General features: G+C 38.1%; 1 protein-coding gene across 1 annotated transcript in view; it reads left to right on the forward strand.

The window, feature by feature from the left end:
• MET (MET proto-oncogene, receptor tyrosine kinase) overlaps window positions 1–15879 on the forward strand; it is a 114990-nt gene that overhangs the window by 53668 nt on the left and 45443 nt on the right. Inside the window, exons 3-5 of the mRNA XM_036103937.2 lie at window positions 3186–3377; window positions 14653–14787; window positions 15552–15725. Of these exons, the coding sequence (XP_035959830.1) occupies window positions 3186–3377; window positions 14653–14787; window positions 15552–15725 (501 nt within the window). The remainder of the gene's footprint in view (window positions 1–3185; window positions 3378–14652; window positions 14788–15551; window positions 15726–15879) is intronic.

The following is a 15879-nucleotide window of genomic DNA, read 5'->3' on the forward strand; positions in this document are numbered from 1 at the left end:
GGAATACTTGAGATGGTCTTTGATTTAAAACTGGTCTTTGCTCCTTTAAGCAGCTTCCGTGGTTGTGGCTATCTCTGCAAAATGGATGATTGATCACCAATGGAAACTTAATTACCAATTAATCGGTTACTATTGAATTGCTGGTATGTTTTAGTTATCTGCTACTCCTCAGAGCAATCCATAGTACTTCAGTGAAGAAAAGCTTCTAATTAAATAGTGAAATAGCACTCATTAATATATCAAAATAAATGTCTAGAACCAGAACATTTCATTAATTACAAGAGTCAGTAGGTTTAGCATCTCTGAGACTCTTTGTTTGTTAATTTATTGCCACTTATAGTGAGGAAATATTTGTTACTATATAAAACAGCATTGTAGATTATTTTTTACCATAAAAGTCAATAGATGTAAGAACTCTGTATTCCATGTGACAGAATTTTGACATTAAGGAGTAAGGCTGTTTTACATAAAGATAAGTAAATTTTCTATTTCACTTTGTTGTTCAACACTAAGTTAGTCTGAACTATACTATGGCAGCTTTCTGATTATTATAAATAAAATAGGATGATAATAGAATTCCTAATCTTCAAATCATTTTCCTTAACTTGAAACTACATACAAAAATATGTAAAAATAAACTTTTTATCCTTTTCTTCCAAGTTAGAAGACAGTTCCTTATTATGTCCTCCTGCCCCCTGTTATCTCCCCCAAATTTACCAATTCCCAGATGTCTTATAAGTATAGTGAGAAGCTAAGCACTCTATTTGTTTCTTATAAACTCTTAACTACACCTATTCCTGGAAGAAGAAAAAAATAGCTTTAGTAATATTTTTTTTTTTTAAGATTTTATTTATTTGACAGAGAGAGACATAGCGAGAGAGGGAACACAAGCAGGAGGAGCGGGAGGGGAGAAGCAGGCTTCCCGCTGAGCAGGGAGCCCGATGCGGGGCTCAATCCCAGGACCCTGGGATCATGACCTGAGCTGAAGGCAGACGCTTAATGACTGAGCCACCCAGGCGCCCCTAGCTTTAGTAATATTAGTTTATATCTCCACACTCATCCCCCATCTATTCATAATTGATTCACTTACTTATTCACTCAGTTAATATTTATTAAAGATCTATGGGTGATATTTCACCTACTACTAACAACACAGCAGTAAACAAGTATGGTCTCTGATGGCAGGGACATCAATCATGTAATCCACAAGCAAATAGTAGCTGCAGCTATGAGTGCTATGACACATAGGTAAAATGTATTATGACAGTCGATAATAGAAGCATTTGACCTAGATATTAAGATCAGAATAGGCTTCCTCAGGAAATGACAACACACTATGATCTGAAGGAGACATAGCAGTCAATAAGGTGAATGAAGGTGGAAGGATCACTCCAGGAACATGTGCAAAGGCCCTGTAATGGGAGGACACATGGCATATTTGGAGAACTGAGAGAAGACCAGCTCACTGGAGTGCAAAGGAGAGCACAATGAGGATGAATTTGGAAAGTTCAATAGGATCTAGATGACGCAGAGCTCACCAGGCCGTGTTAAAAATTTTTGTCTTTTATCCTGAGAGCAATAGGAAGACATTAAGTGTTTTAAACAGAGTGACATGATGAGATTTGTGTTTTAGAAAAAAATCTGTCTGCAGTGTAGAGAATGGATGAGATCAGATATGGCAGGTCTTACTTGGAAACCATTGTAGTAGTTCAGGAATGGGAAGGGGTGGGTTGAATGAGGGTCAAAGTATGGAGAGAGAAAACTGGATGGATCCAGGAGATATTTAGAAAGTGCAATTGATGAAAATTGGTGATGGACTGTACATGGGAAGGAATCAGGGATGGCACCTAGATTTATGACCTGTGCATCTAGAGAAATGGTAGAGCCATTCACTGGGGGTGTGTTGTATCATCAGCTCAGGCATGGGGGAAGATTGTGGTTTCTGCTTTGGTCACACTGAGCCTGAGGTCTTGGAGACATCTGAGTGTGTTTTTTACGGGCAATTTGATATATGCACAGTCAGCTCAGAGGAGAGGGTAGGGTGGAGGTACAAATGCGTGTGTCAACTAAATAGTAATAGATATCACAGGAGAGACTAAGGTTGCATAGGGAGAGTGTGAAGAGTGAGGAGAGGAGCAGCCCTAGGATGGAGCCTTGAGAAACCCTGACACTGATAGGCAGGCACAGATGGTCCTGCACCAGGACTAAATGTTGCAATCTGAGAAGTAGAAGGAAAACCAGGACACTGAGGTGTCAAGGTGAAGGGACGGATCCACAGCGCTTAACTGACATGTATTACTGAACAATATTTTTAAAAATCTGAAGCTGAATCTGTAAGATAAATACCTGATTGAGTGGTAATTGCCTTTTTTGTAAGTTGGTAACTGTGGCATGTGGTGCCCAGCTTTTACATTTTTTTTGAGCCTTTCCCCATAATGATGACAAATACTTCAGTGGTATTATCTAGGTGCTGAGTTCTATGGTAAGAGATTTCTATAAATTAGCTCATTTAACCTTTACAACAGCTCTGCAATGTAGGCACATCTCTACAATTCTCTCGATTTTACTTGTGAAATGGATAACCTGAATTTCACAAACACATAGGGAGTATGGGGACTATGTAAGGTAAGTAAGCACAAGAGACTAGGATTTGATGCAGGAACTTGAGTCTGGGGTCTGTGTTCTGCAGACTCCCTGTGAATTATCTATCAGCTACCACCCCCTACCGCCTCACTGCACACAAATGCACAAAGGCACACATTTTCAAATATCTAATGTATTATGTATGACTCTAACATTTATTATTATTCCAGTTGAAATCCATCTTACTGGACTTGCCTGCTAGAAGCATTACCTTTATGCCCAGGGCTGAGACATTTATAGTTTTGTTTTTCTTTTACCGGCACCACCGAGTTCCATTTTTATGTATGCGCATATTCAACCGTAGCGCAAACTGCGGTAGGAAGGTTTACCCCAGTTAACATCTATATACATGTGGAGCACCTAGTGGTACTGGAGCCATGTAGATCACTAGAGTAATCTCTGCCTGTCTGGGGCTCTCTGTTTCTTTGTATGGTTATCCTTTCCATTCTCCTCCGAGCTCTGAAAAGACACCCCGAGAAGTTTTTTTACCAGCCTGTTCGCGTCTGGACTCACATTCATTCTATGACCATATTTTATTTCAGACACTTTTGAGAAATTCATCAGGCTGTGAAGTGCGCAGTGATGAATATCGAACAGAGTTTACCACAGCTTTGCAGCGTGTTGACTTATTCATGGGCCAATTCAACCAAGTCCTCTTAACATCTATATCTACCTTCATTAAAGGAGACCTCACGATTGCTAATCTTGGGACGTCAGAGGGTCGCTTCATGCAGGTAAATGCTTTCTAAGAGTGGCTCTGTCTGTTTTACCTGATTTGGTGCAATTAGTTTTTTGTTTTGTTTTGTTTTTATAGTAAGGTATTTGCAAATATTATAAAGTGAAAATCACAGTAAAAGCTAGAGACAGACTGAAAGCAAAACAATGAAGCCTGGTCCATTCTTTATGAAGCGTATGGCCTATTTTTGTTAAATTCTGGAAACTTTCAGTTTAAATGTGGTTGCTTTAATTTTCTTGCCCAGAATGGTTTGGGATTTAGTTTGTTGTTGTTGTTGTTGTTGTTGTTGTTTTCCATTCATGATTTCTCTCACATGATTGGAATAAAATGAAACAATTGAAGCACTTCCAGGCGATGTTTTCCTATTTCAAGGGAAGCTACGGATCAAAGGAGAGCTATTGTGTGAACCGTGTGGTCTCCATGAGAAGAAACATTCACATCATTGAGAAATATTGGCAGGAGTTAGGAAAGGACGTTATCATCAAGATCCCATTGTAACTCCAGCTCTCCTGATTCTGCAAAATGATGTGGTCAGACACAAAGAAGTTCAAACACTGGGGGAAAAAATCCAGATTTTATTAAGAAATGCTTTTAATAGATAGCAACATATTTCCATACAATAAAAATTCACATTTCAGACGCAGTTATCGTGCTTCCTAGATACAAGAATTAGCACTTTGCAGAAATTAAAATGCTCTTGTGTTGAATCTCTTTGACTGCTTTAATAGTTACTGGGTAGTGCTTTCAACGTGAGTTCATCAGTAGGTTCTTGATTAATGCACAATGACCATGGCATCTATGGAAATGTTGACTTTCTACAAATACTAGAAATTTCTTCTAAAGAGAGATTCTTATTTCATAATCGTCAGATCTAATTAACATCCTAGTCAGACAGTGACTTCTAGTAAACCAGTTGAGGACAATGATGTTTTCCTCTGACTTGCCCATCTGTACATCCTCTATCTGTATTCTTTTACAAAATATATTTTTTAAAATTACCACTGTCTTTGTAGTGTATGGATATTGGTCATTGCCATATTTTAAATCATGTTTTTCTTTAACTAGTTGGGCATGGTGGGATTTTTTTCAAATCATAAAACATGTAAATAAAGCCTTCCAAGCTCAAAACTAATCATACAGATCCTGTTATCTAAACGCTTCCACAGTTGGTCTCCCCTCCTCCCATTGCTTCAAATTATTACACTTTCTCCCCACTCCTCCCTCTCTCCCAGCCCAGTGTTCTTATTTACCCACCTCAAACCATTTCATTCTGTCCTTAACTCCTTAAAATCTGAAAACTGGATGCCCAGTCCCCTCCTACACACACAAGCACTCTAAAGTATTTGAAATATGGTCGTATCTATTATCCTTGTAAAATATGTAGTGTTATTTTAAATATGTGTTTTTAATTGACATTGATACTATTCTATAGAATTCCAAAAAATTTGAAGGAGCATGAGAGAATCTGGCATCTGTTGAATTCTTAATGTGTTCACTATGTTGACTTTTTATCTTTACTTTTGCTTTCCTTTTTTTCTAAATTGTTTATTACCTCATCCATCCAGTTTCATATTAATAAGCTTTCTATAGTCACTTTAGGTCTCACATTCTTTTACATCAAAAGGTTCTTGGCCTATTTCCAGATTCTAAAGTTGTAATAAAATCCCATTTTTAGATAGATTGCTCTAATACCTGAGTAAATTCTGCTGTGAGACAGATGCCACCACCTAAGTGATATGTCATGCATCAGTCTCATTGTAACAGAAATGCTGTGACAAGTGTTTTATTCTTGTCTCCCAGCATTTACATAAAAGAAGCTATATTATGCCCATTATCTGTGCATCCAAAACATTAAAGATGAAAATAAGTAGATACTTATTTTATGTAAAGATCTGATATCACTGATTTTTTTTAAACCACATGGTTCTTAATTCATCAGATATATATTGGGAACTTACTAACCTTGCTCTACTAGGCAAATAAGTAAAGCAAAGGAAACAGTGACACAGAACCTGCCTTTGAGGAACTAAAATTTTATTTTTTAAAAAAAGATTTTATTTATTTATTTGAGAGAGAGTGAGAGAGAGCACAAGCCGGGGGAGGGGCAGAGGAACAGACTGCCTGCTGAGCAGGGAGCCTAATGTGGGACTTGATCCCAGGACCCCAGGATCATAACCGAGCTGAAGGCAGACACTTAACCACTGAACCACCCAGGCACCCCTGAAATTTTAGTATGGGAGATAAAAACATGTACCTGATATCAAGACAGCAAAAGACAAAGACATACAGACAAAGGGCAATTGAGACCCACATAGGATCCATTTCTCTGACACTTGTCCAAGAGAATTCCATTCCCTTAAATTTTATGTAAATAAACCCAAGGCACTGAAGGATCAAACAATCAACATCACTGAAATCCAGTTTGTTTACAGCAAATAATGTTGGGGGAGGAGTCAGTCAGGCGTGCAGCAAAGACCTTCTAGCTGAAGCTCGCCAAGCAGTACTAGCAAGTTCTATAAATGTTTTGACTGCTGTAAAGTGCTAAATCTGTGGCCAGGCCTAAGTTCCTGCAACTCCTGTTTTAATAATACTGTGGAGTTTCTGTTATAAACTGGAATGGACATAATTTTTTTCCAAAGACAGCTGCCATACGTGAAAAGGAACAGAAAAATGATTTTTACTTCCTTCCTACCCTGAAGCCTAAAGTCAAAGTTGCTTTGCAAATGTTTTCTCTCAAGAGTTTGCAGCTGTTTCTGCCTTTCCTATTGTGCTTATGTCCAGCTCTGGCTGGGAATACAAGCTTCAGCCCCAGCTGTCGGGTGTAAAGGGAATCAGGTATTTCACAGTGGTTATTTGGTTAGAAAGAATTATATTGTTTAGCTAACAATATTATATGTATGGTAGAGAAGACACGTTTGACATGTTCCTAACATTTAAACATGTGTAACTTATCTCATACAGGTGCAACTCCGTCTAAATATACTGATGTGTACATATATTAGAGTTTATCAACATAGATACAGATTTCAAAACCAGTTTTTATTTGTGTGATCACCCTCTTGGGATGCTTTGAAGTAAAATACTATGATAAGTCCTATTCAGGATAGTAAAAGTAAACAGTGAGAACAGGGCTTCTTACAAATTTTAGAGGGGGAGGGAATGTTGAAAAGAACAAGGCTCGGGAACATTAGTGCTGTGTGCAGGGCTATGTGGGTGAGGGCAGATGGTTACTCATGAAGATCACAGGACTAATCACAGGGATTGCCCACGTCTCCCCTTCTGAGCTCCTCATCTAATCAACTTGCAAAAACAGTGCTTGATATATATATATATATATATATATATATATATATATATTTTTTTTTTTTTTTTTTTTTTTTTTTTTTTACAGCTCTCTTATAAGGCCTTTAATCTCTAGATGCAAGGCATTGCTATTAAAATATTTGTGCATGACTGTCAGGCCAGGGAGAGTGAGTGTATCGGGTGGGTTGGGGGTGGGGAGGCACTTTCAAGACTTGTTTCAAGTTCAGCTCCCACAAACACTCATTGGGCAGCTACCTTGTCTGCATACAGTGCCCCGGCAGTGGGCGCTGTCACAGCTGTCACTTGGTTCTGTGGCATCATCCTTGCTCTTCTCCCACCCCCTTTCCCATCTTCCCAATTCCTTGATGCCGTTAGCACTCACTACCCCTGTTCTCTTGTGCCTCTTAACCGGACTAGTTGGATCATAAGCAAGAAAGTTAAGGACATAGGGATCACCTAAAAAGTATCCTTTGCTTGTGATCATTACTTACGACCATTACGTAAAGGATTATGTTAGTAATCAGTGAACCTGAGGATAATTACTCACTTCCAGTAAGAAGAATCAGTTCATCTATTGACCTCCTGTCTTCAAATTCTTTCAGTTCCTGTGCCACCATCATGGTATGTTAGATCTTCGTGTTGGAAGCCTGTGACATACATTACCTTTGGGATTACTGCTATTTAGAGAATGTAGACACAGATCATCAATTCATCAATGCTGTGAGCATCCAGCAGAGACCCAGGCAAAGCTTAAACTTAAACATTTCTCTTTAGGGATTGCTAATTTACTGTTCTCCTTTATAAAATCCTCAGATAAAAATATCATCTGCCTTTCTTTTTTTATGTGTACATCATTGATTTAGTTACATCCCTAAAGAATGGTGGATTTGGTATATTCCTTTGGAAGAAAATCTGGGGCACCTGGGTGGTTCAGTCAGTTCAGCGTTAGACTCTTGATTTGGGCTCAGATCATGATCTCAGGGTCCTGTAATTGAGCCCCATGTTGGGTTCCACACTCAGCAGGGAGTCCGCTTGAGATTCTTTCCCTCTCCCTCTGCCCCTCCCCCTGCTCATGCGCATGCATGCACTCTTGCACACTCTCTCTCTTTCTCTCTCTCTCTAAAATAAATAAATCTTCTAAAAAGTGTTTTAAAAATAGAAGAAAATATATTCATGAATTCTGAGACTTGTTTTGTTTGAAAAAGAAACCATTAAAAATAATAATTTCAGAGCTCTATCTATAACTAAAAATCAACCCCAGTGCATGTAGTCTCCTAAAATGAATTCATGCATGCTTTTGAAATACATATATCTTATACACTGTTATATGCATAGAAAATTAAAACATCATAAATATTTGAAACCATGGGAAAATGCTAAGCTTTTGTTTGTTTTGTTGGTAATAGGGAATAACTGGGATTTCTTGTTTGGGTGCTTTTTTAAAAGAGTAGAGAGACATTTTAAAAACATGAAGTATATGTATCAGTAGTTTTTTTTTTAACTTTTATCACTTTTAAAATTCAAAAACAGATATACTCTGTGTATAAATTGGCAGATCCTACAATTATTGTACTTGGAGTATTGATTTGAAAGTATTGATATTTAAATTTTTTTTAATTTACTAGTTTATTTGGATTTTTGATGCTTGATATGTTTTTACAAAGGTCTCAATCTGGTTTTGACTCATTTCGACTCACAATCATTTCAAAAAGTTAAAACACACATGCACATCAGTATTGCAGCAATAAAGAAAATTGTTTTGCTTTTTGTGTATACCTGGCCTTTGTAATATCAGGTTGGTATAGAAGCACTCATGCCCATTTACCAAAAAGAATAAAAGAAAGAACAGAGCAAAGCTTCATTTAATTCAACTTTTGCCACCTGGTACCTTGTCTTACCACTTTTATTTCTTGAGCTGTTAGCACCAATCAGCAATTTCTATTTCTTCTTGTGTTTTTTTTTTTCCATTTCAGAAAACTAGATGTTTACCTTGATTGAAATAGCTCCAGTCTTCATATCTGATTTCTTTCTACACGAACACCAATTTCTCTCACATACTAAGGGAGACAGTAAACCTAAAGCAGGTGTCTGAACCATTCAGGCTACTATAACAAATTCCCATAGACTGGGTGGCTTAAACAGCAAACATTTATTTCTCACACTTCAGGAAGCTAGGAAGTTCAAGATCAAGATACCAGCAGATCTGGTTTCTGGTGAGAACCTGATAGCTGGTTCGTAGATGGATGTTCTTGCTGAGTCCTCACATGATGGGAAGAAGGAAATAAAGCTCTCTGGGGTCCCTTTTATAAGGGCACGATTTCATTCATGAGGACTCTACCCTTATGACCTGATTGACTCTCAAAGGCCCTTCACATTGGGGGTTAAGATTTCAACATATGAATTTTAGGTGGACACAAACATTCAGTCTATTGCAATAGGCAAGAAGCAAGAAGCATTAGAAGTCATATCTTGGAAGTGCAGATCAAACTCTTACAGGTTATCTAAATATCTGAAACATTTAAAAACCTTATCCCTTCATCAAGACTTAAGTGAGCTTCTTATTTCAGGCTATTCATATATTTAGGCAATAGATAGGCCTTTAGGACTTACTATGTGCCCAACTCTGTATTGGGAACTATAGGGAAAGCAGACCCACTCCCAAGATCCGTAAGGTCACACCCAGTTATAACCCGGTCTATTTATTAATGGTGTCATCTCCTTCTCTCACATTTCTTTTCTTTCAATTCATATTTTTTTCTCATTGAGTTTCAAACTCCAGTGATTTGCATCATCTTTCATTACAAATTTCCTTAACAGAAATCCTCTATTTTTCTTAATTTTTAAACTAGAAATCAGTCTAGATGAAATCAAAGGTTCCACTCGGTTCTATTTTCCTTGAAATAGAACTGCATATGTTCTGTTCTTACAAAAGGAAAATTTATTTGATCTTCAATTTTAGTGTATTTGCTGCCAAAAATAGTAGGTTTCAAAAAAGCAGTTGGGCCCAGGGAATCTACTCCCACTCTGACGGATTCTCCTAGTGAAAATCCACTTTCGTTCTATCTTTTATCCCTTCCCCCACTTCCAGCCTCTCTAGGACTTTGTTTTATAAAAGCCCAGTCTGACTATGAGGGGATATTCAGAACACTGGTTGGGAGGCTAAGTAGGTGATACTCAGGTACTCAGTCTCAGGCAGGAGGAATGGATGGAAGACTGTGAACCTCCAGAAGTAAGCTTGCCTTTTACTTAATTTAAGAAAATATTTGGCAAAGAAATACAAAGCAAAATCACAATGAAGTACCACTTCACACACAGTGGGTTGGCTATAATCAAGAAAACGGGAAATAACAAATGTCAGTGAAGTTGTGGAGAAATTAAAACCCTCACACATTGTTGGTGGGAATGTAGAATTGTGCACACCTATGGAAAATGGTATGGCAGTTCCTCAAAAGGTTAAATATAGAGTTACCATAAGATCCAACAATTCTACTCCTAGGTATATACCCAAGAAATGAAAATATATATGTTCTCACAGAAAGTTGTATGTGAATGTTCATAGTAGCAGTATTTACAATAGTGGAAATAACCCAAATGTCCATCAACTGATGAATGGATAAATAACATATGGTATGTCCATATAATGGAACATTATTCAGCAATAAAAAGGAATGAAGTACTGATACATGTCCCAACATGATGAACCTTGAAAACATTATGCTAAATGAAAGAGGCCAGTCACAGAAGACCACATATTGTAGGATTTCATTCATATAAAATGTCTGGAATAGGAAAATCTATAGAGACAGAATGTAGATTAGTGGTTGCAAGGGACTGGAGGGCACGAGGAGATGGAGAAGGTGGTGGCTAAAGGGTACTGAGTTTCTGTTCGAAATAATGACAATGTTCCAAAATGGTTGTAGTGATGGTTGCACAAATCTGTGACTATACCAAAAACCACTGAATTGTGCACTTTTAAAAAAATGGAGAGTGGGGCACCCTGGGTGGCTCAGTCGGTTAAATGTCTGACCCTTGATTTTGGCTTGGGTCTTGATCCCAGGGTCGTGAATTCAGGCCCCATGATGGACTCCGTGCTGGGCGTGGAGCCTACTTAAAAAAAAAAAAAAAAAGGAGAGAAAGCCACATATAAATATCTCATGTTAAACTGTATTCATCATTCTTAAGGAAAATTAAATTTTAAAACAGTTTAACCAAAAATAAATCTTGGGACACCTGGGTGGCTCAGTCAGTTAAGCATCTGCCTTCAGCTCAGGTCATGATCCGAAGGGTCCTGGGATCGAGTCCCACATCGGGCTCCTTGCTCAGCGGGGAGCCTGCTTCTTCCTCTGCCTTCATCTCCCCCTATTTGTACACTCTCTCACTCTCTCTCTGACAAATAAATAAATAAAATCTATAAAAAATAAATAAAAATAAAAAATAAATCTCTATGTGTAGGGTGAGGGAATCTAGCCTTTATGTATTTGAAGATATATCACACAAAAGGTTTATGGATTTTAGAGCCTAGCCACAAAGGTTTTATTTTATTTGTACATATATTTCTTCCTCATGTCCTCTCCCAGATAATTTGAGATCATAGCCACAACAATCAGGTACATTTGGATTCCCCCCTACTCCCTCACACCCAAACATATTAGTCTTGTATTTTCAGAAGCATTAAAGAAAAAGGGTTTTTTGGTTGTTGTTGTTGTTTTTTTTCTTTTTTTGAGACATAAGTATTAAAGATTAGTTGTCAACACAGTCAAAGATAATTACCAGTCTTCTATTTCATACTAATTATCCTAAGAATTAAATTTAAATGCTAGATTCAGTTCTGTCCTTAGAAATATCTCCATGACAACAGAAAGAAACTTCTAATTTCTTAAAAAACATCGCTACAGGGGTATTTTGAGGGTTAAAGTGATTACTCCATTATTTGGAATTCTAGCAATAAGATAAAGTGAGGAATTAATGATAGAAAAGCATTCTTGGCATTTTATAGCAATAGGTATCCCTGCAGAGAAAGGGCTAATGATCAACAGAAAGGTATTTTCATCTGTGCTTTAGCCTCTGCTTAAAACCCCAGGTATCTCACTTTTCCCTACAGCCTTCCTGTCTTCTCTGGTTCATCCCATTTTCTACATGAAGCCACACTCATCCTAGCTCTGTGATCAAAAGTAGAACTCGCTGGCTCTGCTAGTAACATTTCCTCTGTGCCATCAAAAACTATTCAGATGTGGAGTCTTTCTCCTTAGGCACACTTAACTTCTGCAGCCAAGATTACTGAAACAAGGAGTATTTGGCAAGGCAAATATATTGTGAAATTTGTTTTAATGCTTTGACTCATGAGTGGCTCTTGAGAGCTCAGAGTTGAAGCTTTTTATTGGTATTTACTCTGGTGCTCCAAGAGTGTAGCAGTTGAGTGTTTAAGAAGAGGTCAAGCAAATCGGATTCTGGCATTAGATAAAGCTCCTTGGAAACCGGACTGTTGTACTTTCTAGCTAAAATTCTCTGTTGCATTTTCTTTATGGAAAAATAATAGTACCTACTTTGTAGGATTATTGTGAGAAGTAAACAAAAAAACCATTTAAAGCTCTTAGCACAATGACTGGCTCAGTCACCATATATATAGTGCTCTCCAGACAAAAAGTCTGAACAGGGAATACGTTAAATCAATCTACCCAAGTTCCAGAGAGGCAAAGAGCTTCTTTATGAAAAGAGAGACAAAGGTTAATCCTTTCTGGGAAATGAACATTTGAATGGGCTTCAGATATTTGATGAAGTCAAAGATGATGACCTAGTAATTAGGAAGGGATTGCTTATTTATAAATATGGGAAAATGATATTAAAGAGAGCAAAAAGATAGGAGATCTTGTATCTTGTTATGTAGCAGGTCTGAATAGATTGGAAGATACGAGAGAGGCAAAATGCAAATATTCATAGGAAGGTTCAGAGAGATGAATAATCTTCAATGAAGTGGAAAGCACAGAATGAGGCATAGAACAGAGTCCAGTTATTAAGAGAGGCTGCGGTTTGATTTTGTTTTTGACTTGTGTGTGAGAAAAGGAGACTTTTTTTTCATCTTTGTAGTTGGAAGTGATTGGCAACAATTAGGGAAATACGAAAAAAAAATGGGGGTGGGCAGATAGGAAAAACAAGTGGTGAGCACCTGAAGTGAGTCAAAATTGAAAAATTTGATAACTGAAATCTGGATAATTTGGGATAGAGGTGTTAAAAGTCTGATATCCTGATATTCTGCTTGTAACCCGCACCCAGCAGGGGAGGTAGGACTGGTAATTGAACTTCTTTCTACTTTGGCTACAAAAGTCACAGATAACTATTTGGCCCTACATTTAGGAATAACAACAGTTTCCATCCTTTCTCATCCTGACCAAATGACCTTTGATCTATCATTTAACTTCTGTGCAAATATAGCCACCCTGCTTAATGGAGATATTTTGAAAGTGCTGTTTGGGATAGAACAAGTGTTAGAACAAAATGTCATGATGTTTAGCTTTTATGGAGGTATGTGAATTTAGTTTCTCTATCAACAACCCACTGTCTGGGAGCAAATTAGAGACTTTGGGAATCTTCCCAAATTTTTTCAAGCTACTTGACTCCTTGTGCTGAAGAAATGATTTACAACTAGTTCCCCAAAATATTTTTATGTTGTGTGTGAGTTTGTTAGAGTACTAAGCATTTAATTACATCTGTAATTTTCATTCCCATTTTACAGATGAAAAGCTGAGGTAGAGGGAATGGTTATTTAACTAATCATAATCTCACAGATCCCCATGTTTGTCCCATGATTTCACACCTATGGCAAATAAGCACACATTCAATGAAACATAAAAGGGTATTTGGGATGTTGGACAATTTCACAAAGGCAGTTTCAAGCCTAGGGCTGACCTCAGCCTCCTGCACCTCATATAGATACAAATCTATTGCCTATTTAAGAATAAAAGTCTGAACACTCCCAAACTCTCCTAAAGTCTTAGTGTTCATCTCTAATAGTCATTCTGACTTTCTCAAAAAATTTTTAAAAGATTTATTTATTTACTTGAGGGGGGTAGAGACAGAGGGAGAGGGAGAAGCAGGCGCCTCACTGAGCAGGGCTTGATCCCTGGACCCTGAGATCATGACCTGAGCTAAAGGCAGACGCTTAACCAGCTGAGCCACTGAGGCACCCCAGTCATTCTGATTTTATCCCTGGACTTCATTATTAGTGGGTTCTAGCAGTAGAGAAGATGGAAATTATATAGCTGAGAAACATCCCAAATTAGAAATACCTGAAAACAAGAATGACAAAAGTCATCAAACCTCGTTTCCAAGGCATTGTTAAAGCCATCAGACCTTATTATAAAACCAGGTCAAGAAGCAGAACTTTATAATCCAAGAAATAACATCTGATTGGACAATGGTTTATAAAAACAACAGCCCGTTATTTTAAAGTACCTGAAGGCCTATTTTGACCTTAGGAGATCTATAAATATGGCTTAAGAGTAGCAAAGCTGGAACTGGATCCAGGTCCTCCAGACTCCCTGTCCGCTCTCTATTCCATGACGTCAAGGAAAGCTGCCCAGTGGGGCAGGGCGGGTGAATAAATTTAAAAAATAATCTGAAATCCTTGGAGCATAGGTGAGTTCTTCAGTTCTGGGGAGAGTTTTGGCTCCTCCAGTTCCCAGTACAATTGTGAGGATTTGTCTGCATGTGCTGGCTGATTGACCAAAAGATCTCCTTCCCTATACACCGTTAAAAGATCATATGCGAAAGTCTGCCTTGGGGGTTCAGAAGAACTGCCTTCAAGACAGGAGATTAGGAGATGGTGTATTGATTTACAATGAGATAAACACTTGGGCCTTTAGTTCAAATACCCATGAGCTCTCCTAATCTGTTATTAGCATTATCATCCACATTTTCCACTTGTATTTAAACTGAGCTTGTTGGACTAAGTTCATTTGTGTTTTGTCTCTCAGGTTGTGGTTTCTCGATCAGGATCATCAACCCCTCATGTGAATTTTCGCCTGGATTCCCACCCTGTGTCTCCAGAAGTAATTGTGGAGCACCCATTAAACCAAAATGGCTACACGCTGGTTGTCACTGGGAAGAAGGTAAGCCCTGTTCCCACAGGGAGGTTTTTCTTGAGTGGATTTTTACAATATGTATCATGTGGTCCTTTTTAACTTCTCTCTTGGTCCTGGATTCACTCTCCTCTCTCAGATTTTTTCTTGAGTGTTCCAGAGATTTTCTGAAACCAAGTTAAATTTTTATTCAGGAGGACTGGACCAAAGGGAGGTCTTCTTCATTATGTGTACTTCTCCTTTTGTCCTTTATTTCTCAATGAGAAAAACAAACACGCAGAATGAGAATTACGGACCTAAGGGCAGAACTCTAGTGTGGGCAGATAAGTCCTGAAATGTACATTGGAATCTGACACCAGCCGGTAATCCCTCTTCTCTGAGGGAAGGAGGTGCATCTTGATGCCAAATGATATGTAAACTTACTTAGAATTTCCCAGGGGTTCAAGTGTGTTTTCCAGCAGCTTAAATTATACTCTCTTGTTATTTTAAAATCGTCTCAGACAGAGCAAAATGTCCCTACTAAATAAAACCTCTAACACTGTATGACAGTCCTTGTGTTCCCTGGACAGTGATGGTAATGTTTATCACATATGCGCCAACAATAGAGGAAAGGAAGGAATTTGGTTTTTTTGTTTAAATCACTTAATCATTATTACATAATTTTCACACATAGGTGCTATCTCTGGTAGACTCTATACAATTAGATTCACATGTATCTTTGGTGTATTTAGTTTTCACTGAACAAACAAACAAAAAACCCCTCTGGAAGCTCTCTCCATCACTTTTCTTCACAGATCACCAAGATCCCACTGAATGGCTTAGGCTGTGAACATTTCCAGTCCTGCAGTCAGTGTCTCTCCGCCCCTCCCTTTGTGCAGTGCGGCTGGTGCCACGATAAATGTGTGCAATTAGAGGAATGCCCCACTGGAACATGGACTCAGGAGATCTGTCTGCCTACAATCTATGAGGTAGGAATCTGTCAGCTGTCACGTGTGGTTTTGGTAAACATAATCCCATTAATGAAAAAATTCTAAATTCAATGTATTCATTTTGCTGTGAGACATCAGCCGAAGCACCATCCTTCTCCAAGGTTTTCCTTCAGGGTGGCATTTGGGCGCATCA

The sequence above is a fragment of the Halichoerus grypus genome, chromosome 12, assembly GCF_964656455.1.
Source record: "Halichoerus grypus chromosome 12, mHalGry1.hap1.1, whole genome shotgun sequence".
In the NCBI taxonomy this organism is placed as follows: domain Eukaryota; kingdom Metazoa; phylum Chordata; class Mammalia; order Carnivora; family Phocidae; genus Halichoerus; species Halichoerus grypus.